The sequence below is a fragment of the Quercus suber genome, unplaced genomic scaffold, assembly GCF_002906115.3.
Source record: "Quercus suber isolate HL8 unplaced genomic scaffold, Cork oak 2.0 scaffold_224, whole genome shotgun sequence".
Taxonomy (NCBI): Eukaryota; Viridiplantae; Streptophyta; class Magnoliopsida; order Fagales; family Fagaceae; genus Quercus; species Quercus suber.
Window position 1 is genome coordinate 894,831 of NW_027069682.1, and position 26,538 is coordinate 921,368.

Here is a 26,538-nt window from a genome sequence, read left to right on the forward strand (position 1 = left end):
CAACATATTTAATTTAAAATGTACTAACAGATAACGATATGTTAAATAACTATTCTAAATTCAAATACATGATTTCATACTACTTTAAAAAAATAAAATATATATATATCTTAAATTTTCTCACTCAAGGAGCAACACGTGCCTTGCACGTGAAACCCTTACCATTCCTAGTAAAAAAAGAGGTCACTTTTAGACCTTAGCAAACTTATATTATATGGTCGCTTTTAGTTCCTAATTTGTCTAGTAAAAAGATAATTTCTTGGCCATGTCACCTAAAAGACCAAAGGTAAACATTTTAAACTTCAAGAATTAAAATTGCTTTATTCTAAAATTTTGAGACCAACCATATATTTTATCATTTTTTTTATTACTAAGTTTGAGATAGAAATTAAACAGTAGGTAACATGATAAAGGTATAAGGAAGCTCCAATGATGTTCGGTGTCAATACTTATTTTATGTATCGGATACCTTTCACAATTTGTAGGTATTCCTTGTGTGGGATCACATGTTGTAAGAATGAAAATCCATGCATCAAGGATTATAAAGACCAAAACGTCAAAGGGTAACAAACATATATGGACAGATTATACAAAATAAACTTTGATGGAGCAGTTTTTAAGGAGCCGTGTACATTAGGCATCGTTAACATCATACAAATGAGCAAAGAAACTTGCTCGCATTGTTAAATTCTAAGAGCCAAGCAATATTTGATGGGGAAGAAGCTGAGATCTACGCAGCAAGGAGAACAATGGAGTTTGCTCTGGAAATGGGATACAAGGTGTGATTTTAGAAGGGGATGCTAGCTCAATCATCTCGGCATTGCAGTAACGGGCAACACACCCGTCCAAGATTGGCTGCCTAATAGAGGAGGTGAAGGAGAAATGGCACGGATCAGAATTAGTTCTGTTAGACTTGGTTATAATGAAAATCAAGTATCACATAATTTAACAAAGAATGCAAGACATATGATTAAAATACCCAGTACTGGTGAATCAACTTCAGTCTAATGTAATGCTTTTTCAACTTCTATGAAATATAACTCCTCCCCTTAGAAAAAGAAGATGAGATATCCATATGCTAACTGCCATCCAAAATATCCTAAGGGCACCCCGAATGAAATTCTTTCTATTTTGGGTTTTTGTGCCATTTATAGTCAAAGTCCAGAGCTTAATACAACAAAATACTCATTTATGTGGTATTTTAACCATCTTCCCACCTTGCTACCAGAGATAGAGAGAGAGTATTAAGGCTCAATATCATGGAGATCAACATTCCATACATAAACACCTCACAAAAATGCTTGCCAAATTGCATGTCCGAAAATTTTGAACTCACATTGTTGTCTCATTGGTGGATCTATATCTAAACTCGAACAACGAAATCCATGTATCTTTTAAGCTTTTAAGCTTTTAAGGCATTTGTTGAATATCTAGTGATATGCCACAACTTTAATTACATCCCTAAGACCTAATCAAAAGATAATTACAACCCAAAAACTAGTAAAAAAAAATCTTCAAAGGTCTTTCCTTGAGGTGTGAAGACACTCATCATTGTGAAGATTCTTCGGCATCTTCAAAGGAAAAAATTCAAGCTATAGGTTTGTACTGCCATGAAAATGAGCCAGTTTGTTTGAAATAGCTAATTCTTGACTAACAACTCTCTTTCTGCCATGGCTTCAATCTTCATATTAGTTGAATTGTGTCTGTCTGTCTGTCTTACTTCATCACCTTGAAGAATTTTCTCAAAAATTTGATTAATGGCATTTCCTTTAGCCTGTATTTAATGAGAGATAAGCAAAGTATATAATTTTGATAAGAATAAGGAATATAATAAGAAAAGAAAATATATATATATATATCCTCTATCTAGTGACATCCATACCTTTACTCCAATAGCGATTGCAGTTTTGAGCTTAACAAGTTCACCCAACCTTAAAGAACCTCCTTTCATATCTTTGACAAAGATAAGTGGAACCCTCCTTGATGAGGCCAAGCTTGGCAGATGCTTTGTCAGCCACCGGGGGTTGCAATCAGAAGCTAACAGTACAGCCTACAAACTCAAAAAGAGAAATTTTGTACTTTTTGGACCCAAAAAAAAGTACTGAGTTTGGTGAACTAAGAAGAGGATAAAAATGGTTATAAATCCTAATAATATATGTATCAAGATTCAGCCACCAATAAGTTGAAAATGACTATTGTTCACTTGTCCATTATTTAACCTTTTTCTCTTGTTATAATCACATATATCCATGAACTTGTTTGGCAACCTTACTACCTTTTTCCTAAGGGGCTTTGATTGATTCACATCCAACTGTGTCCACACTCTTTAACATCATATCCACATTCTTTCAAATCATGTGTAAAATTTAGATATTTGGTGTGAGAATGTGGACATTGTGTGAAACATTTCACATTTGCAAGTGTGAAACAACAATTATCCATTGCCAAGTTCTCGTCGAAAGCTAATTATCAAAAAATCTGCAGGACAATTAATTTAGCAATGACAACTTTGGAAATAAGTTTCGACCAACAATGTGCCTTAGTTAGAACATTGTACACTGTGATTGCCCACTTCATATTAAATGTTAAACAAGACAATAATTGAATACCTTAGAAAAGAAAAAGGACAATACTTGAATATCTACTCACATAATAGTATTTGCAGGACTACTGTACAAACACTCAATAAGAGAATTACATTCACTTCAGAGGACAGTATATCAAACAAAAGCAATTTTGACTGCCACCTAATTTGATATGGAACATATTGTTCAGTCACAGTAATCTAGAGTCCACACTACCAAATCTGCCATCCACAGACTCATAAAATCTAATGACTTGAAACTGGAGTTGAGAACATGAGAAAGATCTAGGATAACTAAGTGCTCCATCAAATTCTTTTGTCAACTACGGAACAGAAACATGCATTGGCAAATGAAATAGCAAAATATGAGATTTATGTAACGAGCGTGTGAGTGAGAATAAGTTGTTATGACAGCAGGTTTCTCAGTTCAATTGAAGAAATTATCTCACAGAAAAATACAACATAACAATGAGGCAACTTACTTGAAGCTGAACCAAAGGCGCTTTACAATTGTTCCTGATTGAAGAGGGCCGTTGAGGAGAGCTTCCCACTTGAGCACTTGGCGCCATGCGTTCAAGGACGCGAGTGACATCATTGACCCCAATAGAGAATTGTTGCTAAAAAAGAGAGAAACCGACATGCATAAGATTTCTTCAATTTAAAACAATAATCATATCAAGAAACACCAAATGGAAAACATAAAAGAAAGAAAACCTTTAACCATATTTTTTCAGGCAAGGAGTTTCCATCCAAGAGTCTCGCTGACTCTATCTCCCTGTTCAACATTACAATCACATTATTAAAAATTCAGCGAATGAGAATCTGAGTTCACAACTCAATGACAAAGTAACTAGTCCAACAAGTTAGTCAGCCATAACTCACATACATTTTGCACAGCCTAACTAGTCAGAACAGCATAAGAGTCAAACCCAATTGGCAACTTTTAGAATGCAACAAAATCATGAAAGTGTATATTGCAGCATCGGCATGAGAATATAATTCCATTAACACAAGTCAAATCAAACACCACCAATAAAAAATAATCGATAACGGATTGAAGTTTCACCTATGCATAGATTTGAGTAGACAAGCGAGACGTTCCCCTTCGTAGCAACTACATATATCAACCCCAACAAAAAGTCATAAATTCATTCAAAACAAAAATACTAATATTGTTGACAACCCCCAAAAAAAAAAAAGTAAACCCATAACAGAAAAGCTCACGTACTCTTGCTCTTGAGGAGGAAGGAAGCTTGCTTTTGAGATTTCTATGTCGTTTTTTGAAGCTTTCTTTCTACTTGGCATGGTTGGCCTTCGGTCTTTGCTTTGCACACCAGGTGTTTGACGAAAAGTCGAAAAAGCTCCCAAGAGATTATAGAAAATTAAAAATAAAATCAAATACTTTAGCCCAATGCTACAATCAAATCCGCCGTTCACATCCTCCAAAAAATTACAATGCTATTGCTTGGAATGAAAACCCAAAACATGACCAAGAACCCAACCGATTTGGAAGATTTGAGTTAATACCCACAATCGTTGACAAACACAAGAGTCCAATCTTCTTCCCTTAATTGTGTTCTGTAATGAGGCCTTGGTGGGTTTGGGTGTATTGTGGCTTTGTGTGATTGGACTTTTTGTGCAACTTTAGGTGAGGTGGTGGAGGTTTTAACTGAGTGTCTTCTGTTTGGGCCTTGGTGGGTGTGGGCTGTGTGGCTACGGCATAGGACTGAGAAAGTCTATTGGTTTTCTCACGGGAAATTAAAGAAAAGGGTTCAAGTGTCCAAGGAAGTGAAAGCCTATTGGGTTCCATATATGGCATAGCATTTTCACGGGCCTTCAATGACTAATTAACTTTCATGTTGTTGAGTCTTAATTATTCCACGTTAGCATTATTTAAATAAAAAAACAAAAATTCTGATTTTATATAGAAAAAAAAAAAACAAAAATTCTGATCCACAATATTAAAAAAAAAAAAAAAAAAAAACACTCAAACACTCTCATGCATATAAACTGTCATAATATAGTCACCGTATGACTTGTGCAATCAAGATAAACAGTTGAAAGGAAGCAAAAGACTTAGAATAGTAAGGAATTTTCAAATGATGTTAGATGACGTTTGTGTTTGTAAAGAGAATTAGATATTTTTGAAAAATCTTGGTAATACCCAGTTTTACCCCAAACCTCACGAGTGGTTATTTGTATTTTACCATTATATTTAAATCCTCTATGAATCTTGTCACGCCATATTTAAGAAAAAAATAAAAGACTTAATTTTGATATGCAAATGAAATCATAATAAAAATTTGTTAATAAATACTATCATTATCAAAATCAAATATATATATATATATATATAAAAGATCAATTTACATTTCACAGCGACTAGATTCTTATCTTCGGTTCACTTATAAACACAATCCAACCTACGCCAATTTCAAAACACGCAAGGGTGTCAACTTGTGATTGGATTAAAACACTTACAAATATGAGCACCACCATACTTGCTAAAAAAAGTGAAATTAGGTATACCAATTACAAAGTAACACTTAAACATGTTGTAAATTTGAAGGAAAATAACAAAAGAACTACAAGTTTGACTACATAAAACTTACAAATTGATATAATAATGAACATGATTGGTGGGTTTCAATGACCTCATATATGAATATTTGAATTCTCTTTTTATGATTTGTGACACATCAGTTTATAAGCTCAATTTAGTACAATTTCTACAGATGAAGTTTTTCTCCAAATTAGTTTAGAAAGAAACCCATAAAACACCTCTTATATCTTTTTATTGGATGAGAATTTAAAAAATCTAACCATTAGATTGCATGTTCTTTATCTTTTTAATATGCATGCCAAATTTCGTTCAAAAAAGATGTTATTTACTATTCGATCAATTAACTTATTTTTTATGAATAATTTTAGATCACAAAAACTTAAAATTTAAATATCTTATTTATGGTTGTAGAGACCAGAAAAACTAGCAGCCCAAGCCCACTTACAACAGTGGCTGGATCAGTCTAATCGTGGCCCAAAACAATGAATTTGTAAGAGAGGGAAGCGAACAACTAAGGGGGGCTCCGCCTAAGGAGGAAAATAAGAAAGAAAAGGAAAATTTTATTAAATGGATAAACCATTTCTCAATACAAGCTGGCCCGAGGAGGCCATAATTGCATAGGAAATGTTACTGTTCACTCTCTTTTTTCTCAGTGTTCTTCTTGTTTCTTTTCTATTTCTTAGTACTTGTGTCTTGAACCCTTTTTCTGTAAACTCTCCTCTTCTTATATACTTCTCCTTCTCTCATATCTCAACCATCCATCCTTACCTAACATACCTCCTCTCATGACACTTGTCTATTTCAGCATCTGAAGAAGGTGGTGGAAGAAGTCTGTTTAGCTGTGAGTTACACTATTCAGGTCACTTCCTCATCAATACAGTTGATAAAACTGTTGCCCACCATTTAATATGGAGGCAACTAGCTACTCCAAACTAAAAACTTCCCTTATGATCATTGATTCTCTCTCTTCATATCCTTCTTTCCTCCTAGAACACCTCTGAGTCCTATGATTCATCCCTTCCTCTCCTCGGGTGACTTCCCTCCTCGGGCCCATGGACCACGACATCCCCACACTTATACTGCAACTCTTTAACTTCATCATCAGTCCTTGGGCACCCACAATGGCATATGTGGGCATAAGCGCCTGCAAATGAGTGGTTTCCTCAACGGGAAGTATGCCTCAGCCTAGAGTGGACTAGGCAGAGGGTGAAAATGGAGTCACTACCTAGATTAAGCCTAAGAACCATATATATAGCCCTTGTGGAAGGATTAATATTTACCATAGCATATGTCCAGAGTTCAGGTATGGGGATGGGAAGGTGTTAGGCACCTAATCCCACCCAACCCATTGGTCGGCCTCCACCCATTGTGTTCCATATCATAATCCCATCAAAGGGTCATCTAATATGTTTATTCTAAACTCACACACACTTTAACATGCATCTAAAGCAAACAACATGGCATATCATCTCCAAACCTTAGCATTCATCCATCAATAACATCATTCATATCTATCCAAGGGCAACAAGTATATCATAAGGTAGTAACATTGATAAGACAACATCGAGCATAATCACTATCCAAACATCATGGCACTCAGCCAAGCATATTATCATAATTAATCAACTCATGTTCAAGCAAATTAAGTGCATGTTCATGTGGCTTATGCATGACTTACCTCACTGCATCACAACACCTATGCATCAATACATGTTCATGAAACCCTAATCACTCATCTAACAAATAAAGAAAACAAAACATGTTATTCTACTAACTCTAAGACTTAAACATGTGAAACTAGACTAAACGGAAGCTAAACATGTGAAAGAAAACAAATAAAAAAGAAAGAAACCTGAATCTGAGTTTTTGGGCACGAGTATGCGTGCGCATGTGCATGAAGCATGCATATGCATACATGCCCAAAACTCAAAACCAGAAACACTAGAATAAACAAATCAAAACAAGAAATCTATCAACATATCATGCTTCTAAAATGGACACAAAGTAAACCTAGGTTAACAACAAGTATATCAAAGAATTAAAACACAAAGGGAAGAAAATAAATAAACAAAGAAGTGAAGAGACAAATTTGAACCTTTACCTCAACATAAGAACTCTCTAGATTTTTTATTTAACCATTCCCCTCAATCAATCTAATCAAGAACAAAACCAAGAAGGTTAGTAAGTTTTAGAACTTAAAGGCCAAGACCAAAATAGTTCCCAACCAAGTAAAATTTTACTTGAGGATGTTTTAGTGTTAAAACTCCATCTTTGATTCACTATTTTTTAGTGAGTCTTGTATATCTTCGTCCTATCCATTGTAAAAGTGCCTTTTAAGGCTTTTATAGTGGTCATAGATGGGTGTAGGACGGCTCCCAAATGATGTGGGATTCACTCTACACGAATTTATATCTAAAAACTTTCCTTGCAGGTATTTTGGAACCCTAGATGTGTGCGCATACTCAGGGCATGCATGTGCATGCCTTAAGTATGCATGCTTAGGGTTTTTCCTGTGCTTTTATTTTCCAAAAATATCTCTCAAGTCAAGATTTTACAAGATTGGGCCCTAAATCAACCTTTGGCCTCTGAGTGATGTCGTTATTAAGGAATGTGTGCTCGGGTCGTAAAGGGTTTAAAATAAGGTGTCTACGACATAGCTATTGATATTTGATCTTCTTGAAATTTTGTAAGTATGGAAGATATAATAAACATGCAATCCAATAGTTAAATTTTCAAAATTCACATTCAATAAAAAGATAAATGAAGAGTTTAAAAGGTCTCTCCAAACTAGCTTAGAGATAAATATTTTCCAATTTCTATTGCCTCTACCATTGCTCAAATTTGAATGTGTATTTTGGGTCTAGATCTTCTTACTCCTCATTCCTTTTGTCTCGCCATGGGAACCACTACTATTTCTACAACTTTTTCCAGCAAACCATTTTCCCACCACGGAAACTGTAAGGTTGAAATTTATCAACCATCTTGTTGGCTTTATTCCGTGCCAATTTGCTTATAATTTAAGTACTTAGTAACCCTATATTTAGGTGGGATTATTGTAAGGGTAGTGTGTGAGAAGTTGTAAAAAAAAGCTCAAGTATGTACAAAGAAGCAGAGCTTCGCGGCTAGGACTTGCGAGTGGCTCGCAGTTGCAAGTCGCCAACTTCAGGCATGTGAGATGCATGCAGGGAAGCTGAAGGGTCGCGCCAGCTGTCACACTACAGGACAAAAGTTCCAGGCTGGCTAGGCCGTTACATCGCGACTTGATTTTGCGACTTGGACAAGCCGCGAGACCAAGCCACCAATTTACCCTGTTTGGCAAAAATCTGTCTCTTCGTATTCTCATATCACCTCACTATATATAGACCCTTATACCCACTAAATGTAGAGAGCTTTCGGAGAGAATTTTGTGAGAGAAAACCCTAGAGAAAAACCAGATTGCCTCATCCCCAATCTTTATCTAAGAAACTCTACAAATTTCTCTACTCTCTTCCTCTCCATTGTCATACCCTTAAGAGGTCTTTTACCAAATCCTTATCTCACCACACCCAAGTCTGTGAGAAGGTTTATTTGGTGCTGAGGGAAGCAGTTTGGAAGGAACCAATATACATTAGTTGATGCTATGGTCAAGTAGCGGAATCCGGGAAGTTAAAGAAGAAATATGTTCGGCGTAACCTAGTTGGAACAAGAAGCTTAAAGGGCTTAGGTACCTGGGTAAATTAGGATTGGAAGGTCTTCTGCTGTTCATGTATCCCAACTACATTCTTTAGTGGATTTTATCACTGCTTGGAGGGCGGCGGAGAGGTTTTATGTTGAGGACTTCAATTTCCTCTTCGATAACACATCGTGTGTTGTCCGTGTGTTTGAATCGTTCTTCCCTTTATCTTTGCCTTATATTTACTGTTGTGGATGTGTTTATATTTGGCTTAAATTTTCTATCAATTTTGTTATTGGCTTATTATCATGTTCCGCATATTAATTGTTTGACATAAAGCTTGAATTGGTATTTTTATTATTTGGGGTCTAAACATTCAAGGGTGTTTCATACCCATATTGAACTTTCAATTGGTATCAGAGCTGGTACACTTGTTGTGGTTTTAATACCTGAGTGTGATTCTTGACCACTTGTTGAGATGGATAGGTCTCAATCTCTCATTGTTCCACCATTTTTTGATGGTAATAATTATGCATTTTGGAAAGTCCGAATGAGAGCATTTTTATGCTCTATAGATGATATTGTTTGGGATGCAGTTGAGATTGGTTGGACCAAGCCGATGGATCCTAAGTCCACTTGGGATATGGCAGCTCTCGCAGCAGCCAATGCTAATAGTAAAGCGTTAAATGCTATTTTTTGTGGTGTGTCTCCTGATGAATTCCACAGGATCTCTCATATGACGGTAGCTAAGGAAGCTTGGGAGATTTTGGAGATGACATATGAGGGTACAAAGAAAGTTAAGGACACAAAACTTCAGATGCTTACCACCAAATTTGAAGAGCTCAAGATGGGGGATGATGAATCATTCGATTCATTCTATGGGAAGCTCAATGAAATTATAATTGCTAAATTCAATCTTGGGGAGAAGATTGAAGATAATAAGGTGGTGAGAAAAATTTTGAGGTCCTTACCGGAGAGCTTTCGGGCAAAAGTCATAGCCATAGAGGAAAGCAAGGATTTGGATGAAATTAATATCCAAGAGCTCATTGGGTCACTTCAAACATATGAGCTTGGACTACCTTCCCACAAGACGAGTAAATCGCTTGCTCTTAAAACCATCACCGAAAGAATGGATAATCCTTCTGAAGAAGATGGAGTAGATAAAGATGTAGCGTATCTTGTGAAAAACTTCCGAAAATTCTTGAAATTCAAGAATGGTGGAAAATTTGGTGACAAAGGAAAATTTCAGAGTTCCGGGAGGGAGAAGAAAGAATTCCGAAGGAAGGATGATAGAGATTCCCAATCACCTCAAAGAATCATTTGCTTTGAGTGTAATGGACACAGACACTTCAAAAAGGAATGTCCCAACTATTTGAAGTCCAAAGGAAAGGTCTATGCCACTACTCTGAGTGACTCAGATTCATCAAACTCTAACTCGGAAGAGAGTTGTGACGGAGAAGGAAATTACTTTGCGTTCATGACCATTGCTCATGTGGAGACCTCAGAGGATTTGGATATTCTTGTGAAGGAGCTTGGTGAGCTTTCTGATTTGGAGTCTATTGGAATAGTCGAGGAGTCTGAAGATGAGGAAGTTGGAGAAGCAGTGGGATTGCAAGAGACTTACAACTCACTCCTTGAGAAGACCGGTGAATATGCTAAGGTGGCTAATGCAACCATTAAGAAGATGAAGAGAGCTGAGGAAGATTACAAAAGTCTCCTGGCATGATACAAGGAGGCAAAATATGAGATTGAAGCACTTAATGGTGAGCTGTCAAAAGCTTACACAAAAGTGAGATTCCTTGAGCAAGAGGTAGTAGAAGCTCATGCCAAGATAGATAGGGTCTCCTCCAGGAAGTTAGATGATGTTATTTCATCTCAAATACATGCCTCAGACAAATCCGAATTGGGATATGCCGGAGGAAGTAGCTCATCAGCAAATGTCATCAAAGAAGTGAAGTTTGTAAAGGCTAAGGAGACGACTGTGGATAGGTCTAATCCTGAGAAAATTAAAGCTGAGAAGAAGAAGAATGTGGCTGATCAACGGGTGTTACATAAGTCCAGTAATCAATCAGAATCCAGATATGGAGCTAGAGGAAGATCACTCCCAAGACAGCAGCAAGGTCCTAGAATGGAGTCTGTTTGTCATTATTGCGGATTGCAAGGACATACCAGACCCAACTGTCAAAGGCTGAGAGCAGACAACAATGCAAGTGCTTCTCGATCACGAGGAAGAAGAAATGATATAAGGACTTGGGGTGGTGAGCAACCAAGAAGCCAAAAACGTGATCCAGGAATGATGGACGTGATGAAGATGATCTGTGCATTCACAAATTGCTTGGAAAGCTTCACACGAAGGTTTGACAGCCCTAACTCTCGTACTCGATCCGTTAAGGATATCACCCCAAACGCACATGACGTGTGGGTGACGAAGGGTACTCATGCATAAGCATTACAATGTGTCCATGCATCAATACTTCCCATGTTTGCGTATATGCTTGGTTGTGTGCATATTGCTAGTTTTTAGATTATTTTTGTTTGTCTTTGGTTCAAATGTTTTACATTGTTCTTTATGTTTTGTTTTTGATCAATCTTTTACTGTTTTTGTGTCAAAAAATCCAAAAACACATAAAAAGTAGAAAATCCAAAAAGTTTGATCACTTTGTTGAGTTTTTGTCTTAAATCATGTTTTGCCTTGTACCTTTGTACTTATAGCTTTGTTCATTTAACGAGCTTAGTTTGTCTCTCATGCACTCATATCATTGTGGAAAAAATTCTGAAATCTATGTGACTGTTGTAAATAGATCTTCAACCTTGTCATGAATGAGTAGTGAATGGTTTTGTTGATCTTGAGACGTGCATAGACTCATGGCTATATATCTTCCCACCTTTTATTTTTTGCTTAAAAGAGCTCTCTAAATGTAAATCTCCAAATGAAAAAGATATAGAGCTGCAAAAGCCTGTCTTACAAACTAGTATTCGACTAGGAAAAAAGAAAAGCGACCAAAATAAAATGTATGAATGATGCCCAAAAAGCCAAAGGCTAACACATCAATTGAAATATCAAAAATTTCAGGCATCTATCTCTCAATGAGATTTTCTTTGCTCAAATGTTGCAAATGATATGTTAAATATGGAGCCAAATGTAAAGCTTCAAAGAATTGTTATCAAGTACTTGTGGGAGGTCATATATGCATGTTTCTATAATTGAGATAGATCACACTATCTAGTGCTAGTTGTGTATGCCTTGATTGAATTGATCATTGAAGCTTCACATTGGACTAAGGACTATCTCATTTTTGATATCCACACACAACACACAAGTCTATGTTCAATGAATGTCATATTCATTTGTGTGATTGTACTTGATTAAATGTGTTTTCACATGCTCAATCTTTGTTGGTCAAACACAAAAAGATTTTTGAGTGTTTTGGTTTGTTTTTGGAAAGTACTTTATTTTTACAAAAATTTCAAAAACAGTGTTGCCCTGTTTTGGCGACTAAGTCACAGGTTAGCCCAGTCGCATGTTCCAGTCGCGAGAAGTACTCAAAGAATTTCGCGGCTAACTGGCGAGTAAATGCTCTAATCGCGAAAAAGACTTAGAAATTTTTTCCAAAATTTGAGTTTTCTTGTTTTCGTGGGTCAATGTGGCGACTGGTTCGCGGGTGGAAGGTCCAGTCGCAAGAAGTACTCAGAGAATTTCGCGGCTCATATCGCGACTATCTCGCGGGTAGACCTTCCAGTCGCGAAAAACACTTAGAGAAATTTCTCAAGTTTCTTCTCTTCACAGTGTTTCACGGCTTAACCTGACGACTTACTGGCGACTTGATCCAGTCGCGAAAAATGCGTGTTTTGCGTTTTAAAGACAAATTTTAAAACTGTTTTTCAATTTTTCCCTCGAAGTTCAGTGTCTGTTCATCTTCTTCTCAAAATTTCTTTCTCAACACTCCGTGGTTCTTTGAAAAAACTCTCATTTTCTACATCATGTCTTCATCAAACATCAAGAATAAGGTATGGGTTTTCTTTCCCTCATTTCATTTTTACTATGTTGACCATTACCTTCTTGTTTTGAACACTGCTCATGTGTTATGCGATATACTGTGTTCATATATGGGTTCGCCTAATATGGTGAATATGTTTGTTTGAGGTTATTGGCTTTGGTTGCTGAGTTTATTTTGTATCTTGTCTGTGCTTCAGTATGCTTGTCTCTTATCTGAACATTATTCGTTTGATAGAGTTTCTCTTTACTCTTTAGACATATGGGTTTGGGGTTTATGTGGTGCATTCGGTATGTGGCCTTGGGTCATTTGTCTATGGTTCTATAGTCTTTAGAGAGTTTGTGCTCCATGGGATGTTTCTGCGCTTTAGTGTGGAGTGTATCATTTTAACCATTTGTTCTCTTAATGTTAATCTGATTCTTGTGTTTGTGATTAAGTGAAATTTTTCCCCACATTCTTAACTGAATCTAATCAAGTTGATGTTAGTTCCCTGTAGTATTGCATCTGGTACTTTGTTGTGTGTTTGCTCTCTTACAGATGTCTCGACAATCCTCTAAAGGAAAAGAGGTTATGACAGAAGAGGACACATTACCTGTTGCAAAAAAAACACGGTTTTCCTCACAGCCATCTACTGAACTCAATATTGAGTTGTTTAGAACTCCTCAACACCGAGATGCTTACTCAAGTATTTTTGACCGGGGAACTATAGTGGAACGGGAGGTCAAATTTGACACTTTGGACACCACTTTTGTCCCTCAGATCTTCGAGGCAAAAGATTGGGCAGCATTATTTGGAAATTTTGTTGATCCGATGATTGAACTAGTGAAGGAGTGTTTTGCGAACACAGTTGATCTTGAGACTGAACTACATTGTCTGGTTAAAGGAATAGAGTTCATCGTTAGTCCAGACACCATAGCTGACCTTCTCAAAATCACACAACCTGCGGATACCGATCTTACTCCGTATGATGATCCTACTCCAATGATTCAGGACATTCTCCAAGTTCTTGGTCCTGACCATGACATTTCCAGTGCTGGCACATCCATTAGTACTACCAAGTTTTCACCTGATTTGACAACATTGAAGCTGATCATGTTTTCAAACCTCTATCCATTGACCAACACGGTGTATATAAACCTTGGAAGGGCACAATTTCTATGTGATCTCATCACAAGCACCACCATTGACATCTGTGCCCATATTTTTCACATCATAAGAAAGACAGCAACCCGAACAGTAGCACGAGGGTGCCTTCCATTCTGTAGTCTTATTATGAAGTTCGTTCTAAGAGAAGGTGTTACTCCTCCCTCAATTGGGAACATGATTGCTTATCCTCGACCAATCTCTATGTTCACTCTACAAGCTAGCAGGAGTCATTCATCCAAAACTCCAAAGAGTGCACATATATTTTCTGCTACTTCTTCTACTCCTGAGCCAGATTCACCTGTCCATGCCATCCATACTTCACAGCAACCAAGCACTACACAACCACAGTCTGCTCTTCAGCCTGACAAGTTGAAAATGTTCTTTGATAACCTCCACAAACATCTTGAGGAAGTGGAGAAGACCCTCAGTGATGAGCAAAGAAAGCAGTCAAAGAGATTGGCCGCTGTGCAAGACCAAATTGATGTCTTGGCAGCTCAAGTTGATGGCATTTTCACAAAATTGCAGCACTGACCTTTTGGCCATTCGTGTCAAAAAGGGGGGATAACTTTTGGGGCAGCTCTTGAGGGGGAGATTTCTTCATCATTTCTTCTTCACTTGTTTTTTTTATATATAAAACTTTGATAACTCAAAATACTGTGGTGGTAGTTGTTTATTTCAGCATTTATATAGTATGATGTTTTCCAGCTTCAGTTTTTTTTTTTTTTATGTTTTTGATTTGTACCCATGTTGCTTATGTAAGTTTGAAGGGTTTGTTTATGCACGTTTATAGGCCTTTGTGGTTTGTGCTATGCTTTATGCAGCCTTTGTGCTTTGTTAAATCAGTACTTCCAACTAAATGTCTTGCATTTTCTTCTAAGTACTGTCACTCTTGTGCTCGTTGTAGGATTGTTCCTAGATGCACATACTTCATGTACTGTGCATTAGTTGAGTGTTGGTCATTCAAGCAATTTACCTTGTGTTTATTGTCTTGAATGTCTGGATGTTCATTCCAAGTGTGAATGGCTATAGTGATTACCTGTTTTGGTCTTGCCATGGTTTATTGCTTTATTCCATTGTGCATGATCGCATTGTGCTTGCTCCATATGCATTACAAGTTTCTGTATACAATGAACTTATTGTGTTGTTGTGTTTCAGGGATTACTTGTTCTTATGGTACTAAAGCTTCGCAGATTCTAGAGTTAGGTGTGAGTAAGTTTTCCAATTGTTCCCAACTTACGCGTTAAGTCTAGAGTTTGTTTTAGGGTTTTGTCACTGAATAGCCAAAGGGGGAGATTGTAAGGTTGAAATTTATCAACCATCTTCTTGGCTTTATTCCGTGCCAATTTGCTTGTAATTTAAGTACTTAGTAACCCTGTATTTAGGTGGGATTATTGTAAGGGTAGTATGTGAGAAGTTGTGAAGAAAAGCACAAGTATGTGCAAAGAAGCAGAGCTTCGCGACTAGGACTCGCGAGTGGCTCGCGGCTGCAAGTCGCCAACTTCAGGCACGTGAGATGCATGCAGGGAAGCTAAAGGGTCACGCCAGCTGTTGCACTACAGGACAAAAGTTCCAGGCTGGCCAGGCCGTTACGTCGCGACTTGATTTCGCGACTTGGACAAGCCGCGAGACCAAGCTGCCAATTTACCCTGTTTGGCAAAAATCTGTCTCTTCGTACTCTCATATCACCTCACTATATATAGACCCTTATACCCACTAAATGTAGAGAGCTTTCGGAGAGAATTTTGTGAGAGAAAACCTTAGAGAAAAACAAGATTACCCCATCCCCAATCTTCATCTTAGAAACTCTACAAATTCCTCTACTCTCTTCCTCTCCATTGTCATACCCTTGAGAGGTCTTTTACCAAATCCTTATCTCACCACACCCACGTCTGTGAGAAAGTTTATTTGGTATTGAGAGAAGCATTTGGAAGGAAGCAATATACATTGGTTGATGCTATGGTCAAGTAGCGGAATCCGGGAAGTTAAAGAAGAAATAGGTTCGGCATAACCTCGTTGGAGCAAGAAGCTTAGAGGGCTTAGGTACCTGGATAGATTAGGCTTGGAGGGTCTTCTGCTGTTCATGTATCCCAACTACATTCTTTAGTGGATTTTATCACCGCTTGGAGGGCGGCGGAGAGGTTTTATGCCGAGGACTTCGGTTTCCTCTTCGATAACACATTGTGTGTTGTCTGTGTGTTTGCATCGTTCTTCCCTTTATCTTTACCTTATATTTATTGTTGTGGATGTGTTTATATTTGGCTTAGATTGTCTATCAATTCTGTTATTAGCTTATTATCATGTTCCGCACATTCGCATTGTTTGTCTTAGTTTTGATATCACTTTTATAAAAAAAATTGTCGAAAAAATTGGTTGCTCCTTTACTTTTCTATGAAAAATTTTTAAAAAGTATTTCCTAAATGAATGCCCCTTAAAGAATTTGTTAATAAAATGCATCTTTATTCAATCATGCCGCTATTTTAGTCAATCTAGTTGCACCATATGCACGTCTACATCATCTTCTTGTTAAAAGCTGCTAATCATACAATATGCTATGTTCACAATATTTTCACAACATTTTTACAACAAATCATAGGTGGTTAGTTGTTATTGGTTCAAATTTGAACATACTACTGATATTACTTTTTTGCCCCAAAAATAACAATCAGTAACAACCTGTCACCTATGATTTGTTGTGAAAATATTGTAAACATAGTATTTCTCATATAATTATATATCACCAGCTTGAATTAAGAAACTATTATACCTAACACAATAGTTTTGGATGGTTGACATTGAGAGCAGAGAAAAAGTAACATTCAATCTCAATCATTAAATAAATAAAAACCAAAAAAATTTATTAAAAAGTAAGATATTAAAAAAATTTGTGAGAGAAAAAAAAAAGGGATAGTTGCAATAGCTTTGAATGGTTGACATTGAAAGTGAAAAAAAGTAACTTTCAATCTCAATTATTAAATAAAAAATCTAATTTATTTATTTATTTTAAAAGTGAGGTATTAAAAAAAAATTGTGAGAGAAAAAAAAAAAGCGATAGTTGCAATTTAGATATTCCACCAAATCCAAATTAATCTCACCAACATTTCTTTTAAAGAGAATTTTAATTTATAACGTCCGCTCCTGATAATAGTTCTTTATTATCAAATTAAGACACCAATTAATTTTTGGTGTAAGTAAAAATTTAATCCTAAATCTCTTATACAACTATCAAAATTTTTACTAATTAAACTAATTAAAACTTACAATTAAGCCCACCAACTTAATTAGCTGTAAGTACGTAGCTTAATTAGCTGTAAGTACGTAGCTTTACATTTTTATGAAAAAGAGGTACGAATAAGTTATTACTTCACCACGGCTCCTAACGACCATGAAAAATTGCAAGTACATAGACTTTTCGAGTGGGCGATAAGCTAGCTACGTAGCTTACTTTTATTTTTATGGCTTTTATTTATTTATTCAGCTAAGGAGTAATGGCGGCATTAAAGCTGTATTTAATAGCATCCCCGGTGGCCCTAGCTTTTAAGTATTTATTTGATATGATTAATTTTGTCAATTTATTTTATTATTCAGTTTAATTTTATTATTATTTATGGATTTCATTACATTTTTTAGTACTATTCATAAATCTCCTTATACTATTTCAGCTAATTTTTACCTTTATCTATAATACTTTTACCAAAAAAAATTTCAATTTCAACAAAATAAACAAATCTCAAACAAACCCTTACTATAAATGGGCAATGGGCTCCTTCAAATTTAGTGAGAAATTATTAGCTCTACCTAATCAACTCTTTCACGGTGCGGATGCGGTATTACATGCAGGTGGGTGCATGGATTTCATTAATGTGAGTGGATACATGTATTTTATTGTGAAACTCATGGCTAATGTCGCCCAACTAACAACCAAAATATTTGACTTTTTGTTGAAAAATGCTAAAAACACAAACTTTTTTATAAATTATTGATGTGGTGAGTAGCTTAGTAAGAAAAAAAAAAAAAAATCTCAAACAAACCCTTACTATAAATGGGCAATGGGCTCCTTCAAATTTAGTGAGAAATTATTAGCTCTACCTAATCAACTCTTTCACGGTGCGGATGCGGTATTACATGCAGGTGGGTGCATGGATTTCATTAATGTGAGTGGATACATGTATTTTATTGTGAAACTCATGGCTAATGTCGCCCAACTAACAACCAAAATATTTGACTTTTTGTTGAAAAATGCTAAAAACACAAACTTTTTTATAAATTATTGATGTGGTGAGTAGCTTAGTAAGAAAAAAAAAAAAAATTTAGTAGCGGGCTCAAATGAGAACTAGTGAAAACCACCCACATCAATAGATTGTGAAAATATTGTAAAATAATTTATGGACCTAACATTACTCTTTGTTATTTTTTCATTCTCTTCGTGTCACGTAGGAAAACAACATTTTAAGTTTTTAACCTTAAATGTACTATTTCAAAAAGTTTAGAAAAACTACTCTTAATAATCAAAGATCTCTAGGAATTTAATAGAAATTTTGAGTATTATTTATTTTAATCGTATATTAGCATAAGTAATGTTGTTATAATAATAAAAGTTGGCTAATAAACGTGCTTGTACTACATAGCTCAATGTTTTACACGTTCGTAATACTATTAAAAATATAACTTATTTTTTAGAAATCATTTTTCACTAAAATTTCTAGAAAACAATTTTATTTCACGCCACTCTAAATAAAGAAAGTTAAGAGGCAATATAGAAATTATTTAAAAAAAAAAAAAAAAAACTCTATTTCATTTTTAAGGACATTACCAAACAAAGGAAAATGAAATAGTTTTCCAAAAATATATATAATAAATGACTCATTTTTTAGAAAACGTTAATTTCTTTGATGTTATATTATTTTAATGTGTTGTATGCTAAAATAAAACTTTTGATACTATGTATATTGTAAAGAGAGATAGTAAAATAAATAAAAAATAACTCTTTGTATTTTTAAAAGCTAAAATTCTAACACCATCACTGTGAATGTTCATAACATATACTTTTCTTTTATTAATTGCAACTTATTTAGTATATGCTTAATCAGTTATTTCTTATACTTATCATTCAATTTTTTATATTAAAAGAATTCCGGTTCAATTAAGAAGTTTTTTTTTTTTTTTTTTTTTTTTTTTTTTTTTTTTTTTTTTTTTTTTTTTTTTTTTATGTGTACGGAGTATTGATTATTCGTAGAAGACCATTATGGGTATTACTAGGGGTGACAAAATTAGACACAACCTGTGACACGATATGACATGAAATTAACAGGTTATGTGTTAAGGCTTAACGAGTTAGTATTTTATTCGAGTAAACATGACTGACCCATTTAATAAATGGGTTGAATTAATGTCTAATCCATGGAAACCGTTTGATATGTCTAACCTGTTTAATTAAATAACAATTTACCAATATACCCTTCAAATCCTAGGTATATAAACTTATTATTTGTTATGTTTTATTTTCTTTGACATATTATGATTGATTATTTGTGATATTGAGATATTCCTTAATTTTGAATTATTATTTGTGATGCAGTTACTCATCAGTTCTAAATTTTATATTAAAAATATTTTTTTATTTTTCATAATTCAATTTGGTTAATACTATTTTTTTATTTTTTCATTTTGATAAAATTTGATAAATAGGTCAACTTGATTGACCCGTTTAATAAATAAGTCGTATTAGGATTGAGGAATCTTAACCGGTTTAATAAACATGTCAGGTTAGTGTTGACTTATACAGTCGGATACTCATAAGTTGACACAACATGAATTCGACATTTGAACACGAATTGCCACCCCTAAGTATTACCGTGTCTTTCAAAAAAATAAAAAAGCAACTTGGGTGGGATTCTTGAAAAAAATTCATAGTTTCCATTTTGTTTCTTTCTAGCTAAAACTTCTAAATTATTTTTGTGGTTCTTGTTTATAAAATAGCAATTTAATTATTGTAACTTAAGTTTTGTTCTAAACTCATTCAAAAATATTATACCAGCTATAATTGTGCTTTGTTTTTTGTTAGGGACATATTTGATGTAATTGGTTAATCTTTTGACAAAACACACTTTACTTGTAATTGGGTAGATCTAGGACGGGTTTAGTACTTTAAGAAACAAGTGTTCAAGTTTAGTATTGAAACCATGCAAGTCTGATCAAGAAATAAGTGAATAAAGTGATGTTCATTAAAATTCGACAGCAGTCTCGACAGAAAGACTTCTATCGCGAAATCTAATGTTCAAGCTTGGCAGAAGCTCAACACAAGTTGTATCTGTCAAGAATTGCGAAATCAGGTTTTCTAGATCTGATTACACGCATATCCTTAAGTATTTGTGTAGGGTTTCTTTTCTCACAACCCTAGACATATATAAGGATTATTTTAAAAGCCGTCACAAATGATACAATGCATTGCAAAAGAATAATCCATGCATATTGTGACCGGAAGCAGAAATTGATTTGCAGTCAACAATCTTTCTCAAGTTGGTGTGTTAGTCACATACTGGGATCCGTGCATCATTAGTTAGTCACATACTGGGAGTTGTGCATTGAATTGATAGATTGCCACTACAATACAAGTCCAATTGGATATTGGGGTAAGGGTTCAATTGTAGGTTGGTATTAGGTAATGGGATTCCTTTTACTTGTAACCGCTTGTTTTGATAATAGTGGATTCCCGGGAGTTGTGACCTTAAATTCACCCAGTGGGGTTTTATCTCGGTGGTTTTCCCCATTCGTAAACAAATCACTTATGTCAAATTTATTTTCCGCTGCATTTACTTATTTAGTGATTTGTTTGTGCTACCACGCTATTGCATGTTAAATTGACTTAATTAATTAACTTGGATAATTAATTGATTATTTACCAAAGGAGTCAATACATTTTTGGCCTATCATTTTTTATTCCCAAGTCTAATTGTGCTAATTATATGCAACTATTGCAATACTTTTACTTTTGCAATAAATATATTGTTCCAATGGGAGTGTGCTCCCTGTTTAATGTGAAAAGTCATTGTAAATTGTATTAGTATATAATCTATAATTTGGGTTTTTATTAGTTCAATTGGTAAAGTTGCTTGTCATCGAATAAGAAATTTTAAAGCTCGCTTTCCATTTATATTAAAACCAATTGGTGTCTTGATTTGTTTATAAAGAGCAATCATCAGAAGTACTAGATGTCATAAATGAAAAATTATCTCTTAAAAAAACAATAATCTATAATTTATATAAAAACAAATTTCATATTTAGATAAAAAAAAATTAAGAAATCTTGTGTTGAACTTTTCAATGCAATGCATGGTTTCTCACTAATTTATAATTTAAATGCATCCATGAACATTATTACTTTTTTATTTAATAATTTATTTGTTGGCCTTTTTATTGACTATTTTCTTGGATGGTATTTGAAACATGACAACTTGGTAATATCCATATATGATATATAGTGAGTGAGTGAGTCATTCATTATCCACCTACTCAGGTAAATAAATCAGGGGAGTTAATTTCATACTAGATGCCATATTGGTTTAGCCATGAAAAAATATATTTTGGTGGACCGGTTAATACTAGTATGTTTTGGAATTATCGTTAATTCTATATTAATAACAATATCAATAATAAGAATACAATTTTTTTTAAGTTAATATTATTGTACTAGTACAATATGTGTAGTTTATTATAATATAATATTTATATATAGAAAAGTGTTTAAAAATTGTCGTAAAAATAGTGATTTAGAAATTATTTTTAAAAATATTTTTTTGTGAAATTGCTATATATACTATATTGTACCTTTTTTTAAAAAAAATTCTAAAGATCAGAATGGTACAATTACCCAGTTAAAGGGAAAAAAAAAAAAAAAGCACCACAGGCCACGTGAGTCGGTGACCATTTGAATGGGTGAAAACTGAACGTAAAGCCTTGTCTTTTACCCTTCCATCACCGAGTCACTGACCACAAGTTTCAAAATTTGTATTGAGATTCACAGACGGATTAAATAAGGAAAAGAGGGGAAAGAGCAAAAAGTGAGGCAGTAGGTAGAAAAAAAAACTTAAGAAAGAAGTAAAAGAAAGAGAAGAAGTTAGAAGGTCAGGAGGCGACGTCAGTCGCGGTTCTAAAACTTGTATTTTTTATTTTTATGAAATTTAAATTATATAAAATTTAATAAAAATAGAAACTTCATAGATTGATAATAAATAAATAAATAAAATGCAAATATATAAAATCTTGAAATCATTACATGATAATCTCGCTATCAATGTTGTCAGCTACATCTTTTTCAAAATTTTAGTTTTATAATTTTTTTGTTGAGCTTTTCCTTTTTGTTTATAAGGGGCTAATATATTATTAAGAGGACCAAAGTTTAAGGACAAATTTTAACTACAAATTTAGCATAAAGCTACAATTCTCACTAAACAAATTCACATATCTATATATTTTAAAAATAAACATGTTGAATTGCATGTTTTTATGTTTTTAAAAAAACATTATATCAAATTTCATACTAATCAGATGTTATTTACTATTCATTTATAAACTAATTTTTTATGTGTAATTTTAGACTACAAAAACTCGAAATTTAAACATTTAACTGATGACATAGCTATTGATTTTTTTATCTTATTGAAATTTTGAAGCATGAAGGATGTAAGAAGAAAATGTAATCCAATTGTAGATTTGTCAAAATTCACATCCAATAAAAAAAAAAAATTAAGTGGAGTTATAGCCTTAGTCTACAACCAAGTCTACAACTAAATTTGTTGTCAAATTTTGTCCAAAGTTTAATTATGTTGGGCCTAAAGAAATTAAAGCTGGTCACAAATTTTTTTTAAGGTAAAAAATTCATAAAATTTTTAAAATTTATATATAATAATTATTTCTTTTCTAGGTCAGAGGGGTCCTATGACCATCCTAACTTCAATGTGAAATTGACTCCATTAAAACAAATACTTTATTTTGTGTATATATGGTCCTAATTGTTAAGACATATGTGGATATTGTTAGAGACATATGTTATGTAAATTGGTTAATTCTTTGACAAAATGCACTTTAATTGTAATTGGGTAGGTCTAGGATGAGTTTAGTACTTCACGGAACAAGAGTTCAAGTTTAGTATTAAAGCCATGCAAATTTGTCTAAGAAACAAGTAAAGAAGTGCTATTCATTAAAGCTCGATAGATATCTCGACAGATCCATATCCATCGAGGTTTAATGCTAATGCTCGACAATAGCTCGACAGAAGCTGTATCTATCGAGAATTACGAAATTCAGATTTTCAAATCTAATTTCATGCATATCCATTTGTATTTTTGTAAGGTTTCTTTTCTCACAACTCTAGACATATATAAGGATTATTTTAAGGGCCGTGAAAGGTGATGCAAAGTGATGCAACTCAATGCAAATTGATTGTGCATGTAAATTATGACCGGAGAAGAATTTGTCCTAGTTCATCATATTCCTTGTAGAAGCTGCTGCGTCTTTGCGCCAAGGGTTTTGTAACCAAGGAGTTTCTTGATCTTCATCGTTGGATGAACTGAAGAAATTTGCAGCCAACATCTTCCTCAAGTTGGTGTGTTAGTCAAGTACTTGGATATGTGCATCAATTAGTTAATCATATACTGGGAGTCGTGCATTGAAAGGAGAGATTGTCACTACTTACAAGTCCAATTGGGTATTGGGGTAAATGTTCAAATGTAGGTTGGTATTAGGTATTGGGATTCCTTTTACTTATAACCGCTTGTTTTGATAATAGTAAATTCTCAAGAGTGGTGACCTTAAATTCACCTGGTGGGGTTTTGCTTTGGAGTTTTTTCCTATTCGTAAACAAATTATCTGTGTCAAATTTACTTTCCACTGCATTTATCTTAGTTGGTGATTTGTTTGTGCTACCACTCTTATTGCATGTAATTGAATCTAATTAATTCACTTAGCTAATTAATTGAATAATTTACCAAAGGGGACAATACATTCTTGGCATATCAAGTGGTATCAGAGCAGGCACACTCTGATTAGGGTTAATCTTTATTGTGTAATCCATTGACCCTTGTTTGTCATGGATAGAGAACAAACCCTTATTTGCACTCCTTTACTTGATGGCACTAACTATGCATACTAGAAAGTATACATAAGAGCTTTCTTGCAGTCTTTAGATGAGAAGGTGTAGCAAGCTATGTAGATTGGCTGGACTAAGCCAAAGGAAGCATCGACTGATTAGGATGATGCCAAGATCAAAGCAGAAAGCTTTAACAGCAAAGCATTGAATGCTTTATTTATTACAGTCACCAATAAGGATTTCAAGAAGATATCATCTACTGAAACTACTAAGGAAGCATAACTATCCTCCAGACAATCTATGAAGGGACTAAGGCTATAAAGGATTCAAACCTTCAAAGGCTTACCATGAGATTTGAAGAGATTAAGATGGAGGAGGATGAGTGGTTTGACGAGTTCTATACCAAGCTAAAAGACATACTTAACTTTACCTTTAATCTTAAAGAAACTATACCCGAACCCAAGGCTGTGAGAAAGGTGCTTAGATCTTTGCTTGAGAGATTCCATGCTACAATCACTGTTGTTGAAGAAACAAAGGACATTGAGAAAATTCCTTTGATAGAGCTAGTTGGCAACTTGCAGACCTATGAATTAGGTTTAACTAGAATAAGGAAATTGAGCAAAAGTAAGAGCATGGCACTGAAGGCCAAAAGCAATGAGACCGATGAGTCTTCTAATGATAAAGAATGCAAGATGAAATCCTACATCACCAGGAAATCCAAGAAGTTTATGAAGAATGCCAATGCAAAAGGATTTGACAAGGACCAAAAGCAATCCAATTCTTCTCATTTCAAGAGCCAAGACAGAGGAAAGAAGGATGCTAAGGAAGGCGGTCAGTATGCTGTTCCCTCCAGACCAAAGTATTTCAGATGTCAAGGTTTTGGACATATGAAACAAGAATGTCCAACATATCTCAAGACTATTGGAAAAAGCAAGGCCCTTGCTGCTACCTTGAGTGACACCGACCCTGGAGATGATTCAGATGATAATGATGACGAAGGAATCTTGAATGCCTTCATTGCCATAGTGAATCCTACTGAGGGATTGTTAAAGAGGTAGATGAAAAAGAGGATTTAGTGAAGTCTAAGTTTGAGAAAAATGGATGAACAAGATGATATCCATATAGCCTATGCTAAGTTGTACAAGGTTTCTGAGAAGCATGATAAACTTTATAGGCTGGCCACCAAGAAACTGAGTGATGTGGAGCTAGATCGAAAGGAGCTCTCTACGAAGGTTGATGAAGCAAATCAAAGCATTGGAGCTTTGTGGTTCGAGAACAACTTCCTTGCTGAAAAGACTAAGAAGCTTGAAGCAAAATTGTTACAGGTTAGAGCTCAACTGGAGAGGACTTTTAGTGCAAATCTCGATGAGATGCTTAGCTTTCAAAAATCTGCTTCTGATAGAATCAGTTTGGGGTATGGTTTCTCTTTTCCTAATATTGCCTTTTCTAATACTACTATGCTTGTCTTACCTGCTAATAATGTTAATTTTGAGAACAATGAATGTAAAACTGATATAGCTAGTGAAAATGTAGACAATGGCAAATCTATTCTACGAGCACCCCTAAGGTTGAAATGAAAGAGACTAGAAACCTAGGACTAAGAAGGTTAACAACAAAAAGTCCCAACCAAAGAAGCCGTATCTCTGTCATCATTGTGGAGCTTCAAGGCATACTCGTCCAAATTGCTACAAGTGGTTAGTCACTCAACAAAACAATAGTTTGCTCTCGTCCAAAAACCAGAATCAGTTTCCATCCTCTTTTGCTCCTCTTAGAGATCTTCTTAAGGCCTTCATGTTCCTTTTGAACTTAAACAATTTCAACTCTTCTCCCTCACCACTAAATCAAAGGTTCACTCAAAGGAAATGTTTTTCCAAGGTGTGGAAAGAAAAATCTCTAAGTGATTTAGTCACTTTTGTCTCTCCCCTTATGGTTTTTGCATTACTTGTGTGTTTTTTTTCTTGTTTTTGAGTCAATCTAGTTTTATGCTTTTTTTTTTTAAAACATGTTTTTGTTTGTTTATTTTCAGTTTTTGCTTTATTTTTTTTAAAAAAAAAAAAAAGAATTGAAAAAAAAATACAAAAACAATGTGTGTACGTGTACATTGGTACTTGTGTATCTTAGATGGCCAGTGAAACAAAATTTTATAAACTTTGTATCTTTTGTAGCTTAGATGAGCATCTCTATGCACAACTAAGCAAGTGAGCTTTGTGACTCGTGTTTGTGATGAGGATGATTAAATAATCTTTTGTACTTAACACTCATATCATTCTTTTTGACAAGAATGACTAAAAAATCCTAAGAGAAAGGCATAAATAATCATCTCACCACTAAAACCTGCCAATCATATATAACATCTTTGTGCTTTGGCATAGCAAAATTGTGATGTTTGTGGCTTAACATAATTGGGTATTTCTTCTCTCTCTCTTATATGCCCATGCATGATATACTCAAAAAGAAAAAGAAAATATATATATATATATATGCAAAGAATATAAAAGCAAAAAGAATCAAAAT

General features: G+C 34.5%; 2 protein-coding genes across 2 annotated transcripts; one reads left to right on the forward strand and one right to left on the reverse strand.

Moving 5' to 3' along the window:
* Positions 1–1,239: 1,239 nt before the first annotated feature.
* On the reverse strand, positions 1,240–4,252 carry LOC112004945 (uncharacterized). Its single transcript, XM_024037185.2, has 6 exons — positions 3,813–4,252; positions 3,651–3,698; positions 3,299–3,359; positions 3,067–3,201; positions 1,883–2,050; positions 1,240–1,774 (listed from the first exon to the last, which is right to left on the reverse strand). Exons 1-6 carry the CDS (start codon positions 3,887–3,889, stop codon positions 1,640–1,642), a joined length of 624 nt encoding a protein of 207 aa, XP_023892953.1. The 5' UTR covers positions 3,890–4,252; the 3' UTR covers positions 1,240–1,639.
* Positions 4,253–9,646: 5,394 nt separating this feature from the next.
* Positions 9,647–11,245, forward strand: LOC136070307 (uncharacterized). Its single transcript, XM_065780099.1, has 2 exons — positions 9,647–10,334; positions 10,692–11,245. The coding sequence occupies exons 1-2, from the start codon at positions 9,647–9,649 to the stop codon at positions 11,243–11,245; spliced, it is 1,242 nt and encodes a 413-aa protein (XP_065636171.1).
* Positions 11,246–26,538: the final 15,293 nt, after the last annotated feature.

Excerpts from the sequence above, each read along its gene's own strand:
- LOC112004945 (XM_024037185.2), bottom strand. The coding sequence starts at position 3,889 with ATGCCAAGTAGAAAGAAAGCTTCAAAAAACGACATAGAAATCTCAAAA. Across the intron at positions 2,051-3,066 it reads CGCCTTTGGTTCAGCTTCAA|GCTGTACTGTTAGCTTCTGA; the intron begins GTAAGTTGCCTC and ends TTGAGTTTGTAG. Across the intron at positions 1,775-1,882 it reads CAATCGCTATTGGAGTAAAG|GCTAAAGGAAATGCCATTAA; the intron begins GTATGGATGTCA and ends CATTAAATACAG.
- LOC136070307 (XM_065780099.1), top strand. The coding sequence starts at position 9,647 with ATGGGGGATGATGAATCATTCGATTCATTCTATGGGAAGCTCAATGAA. Across the intron at positions 10,335-10,691 it reads TATTCTTGTGAAGGAGCTTG|ACAAATCCGAATTGGGATAT; the intron begins GTGAGCTTTCTG and ends TACATGCCTCAG.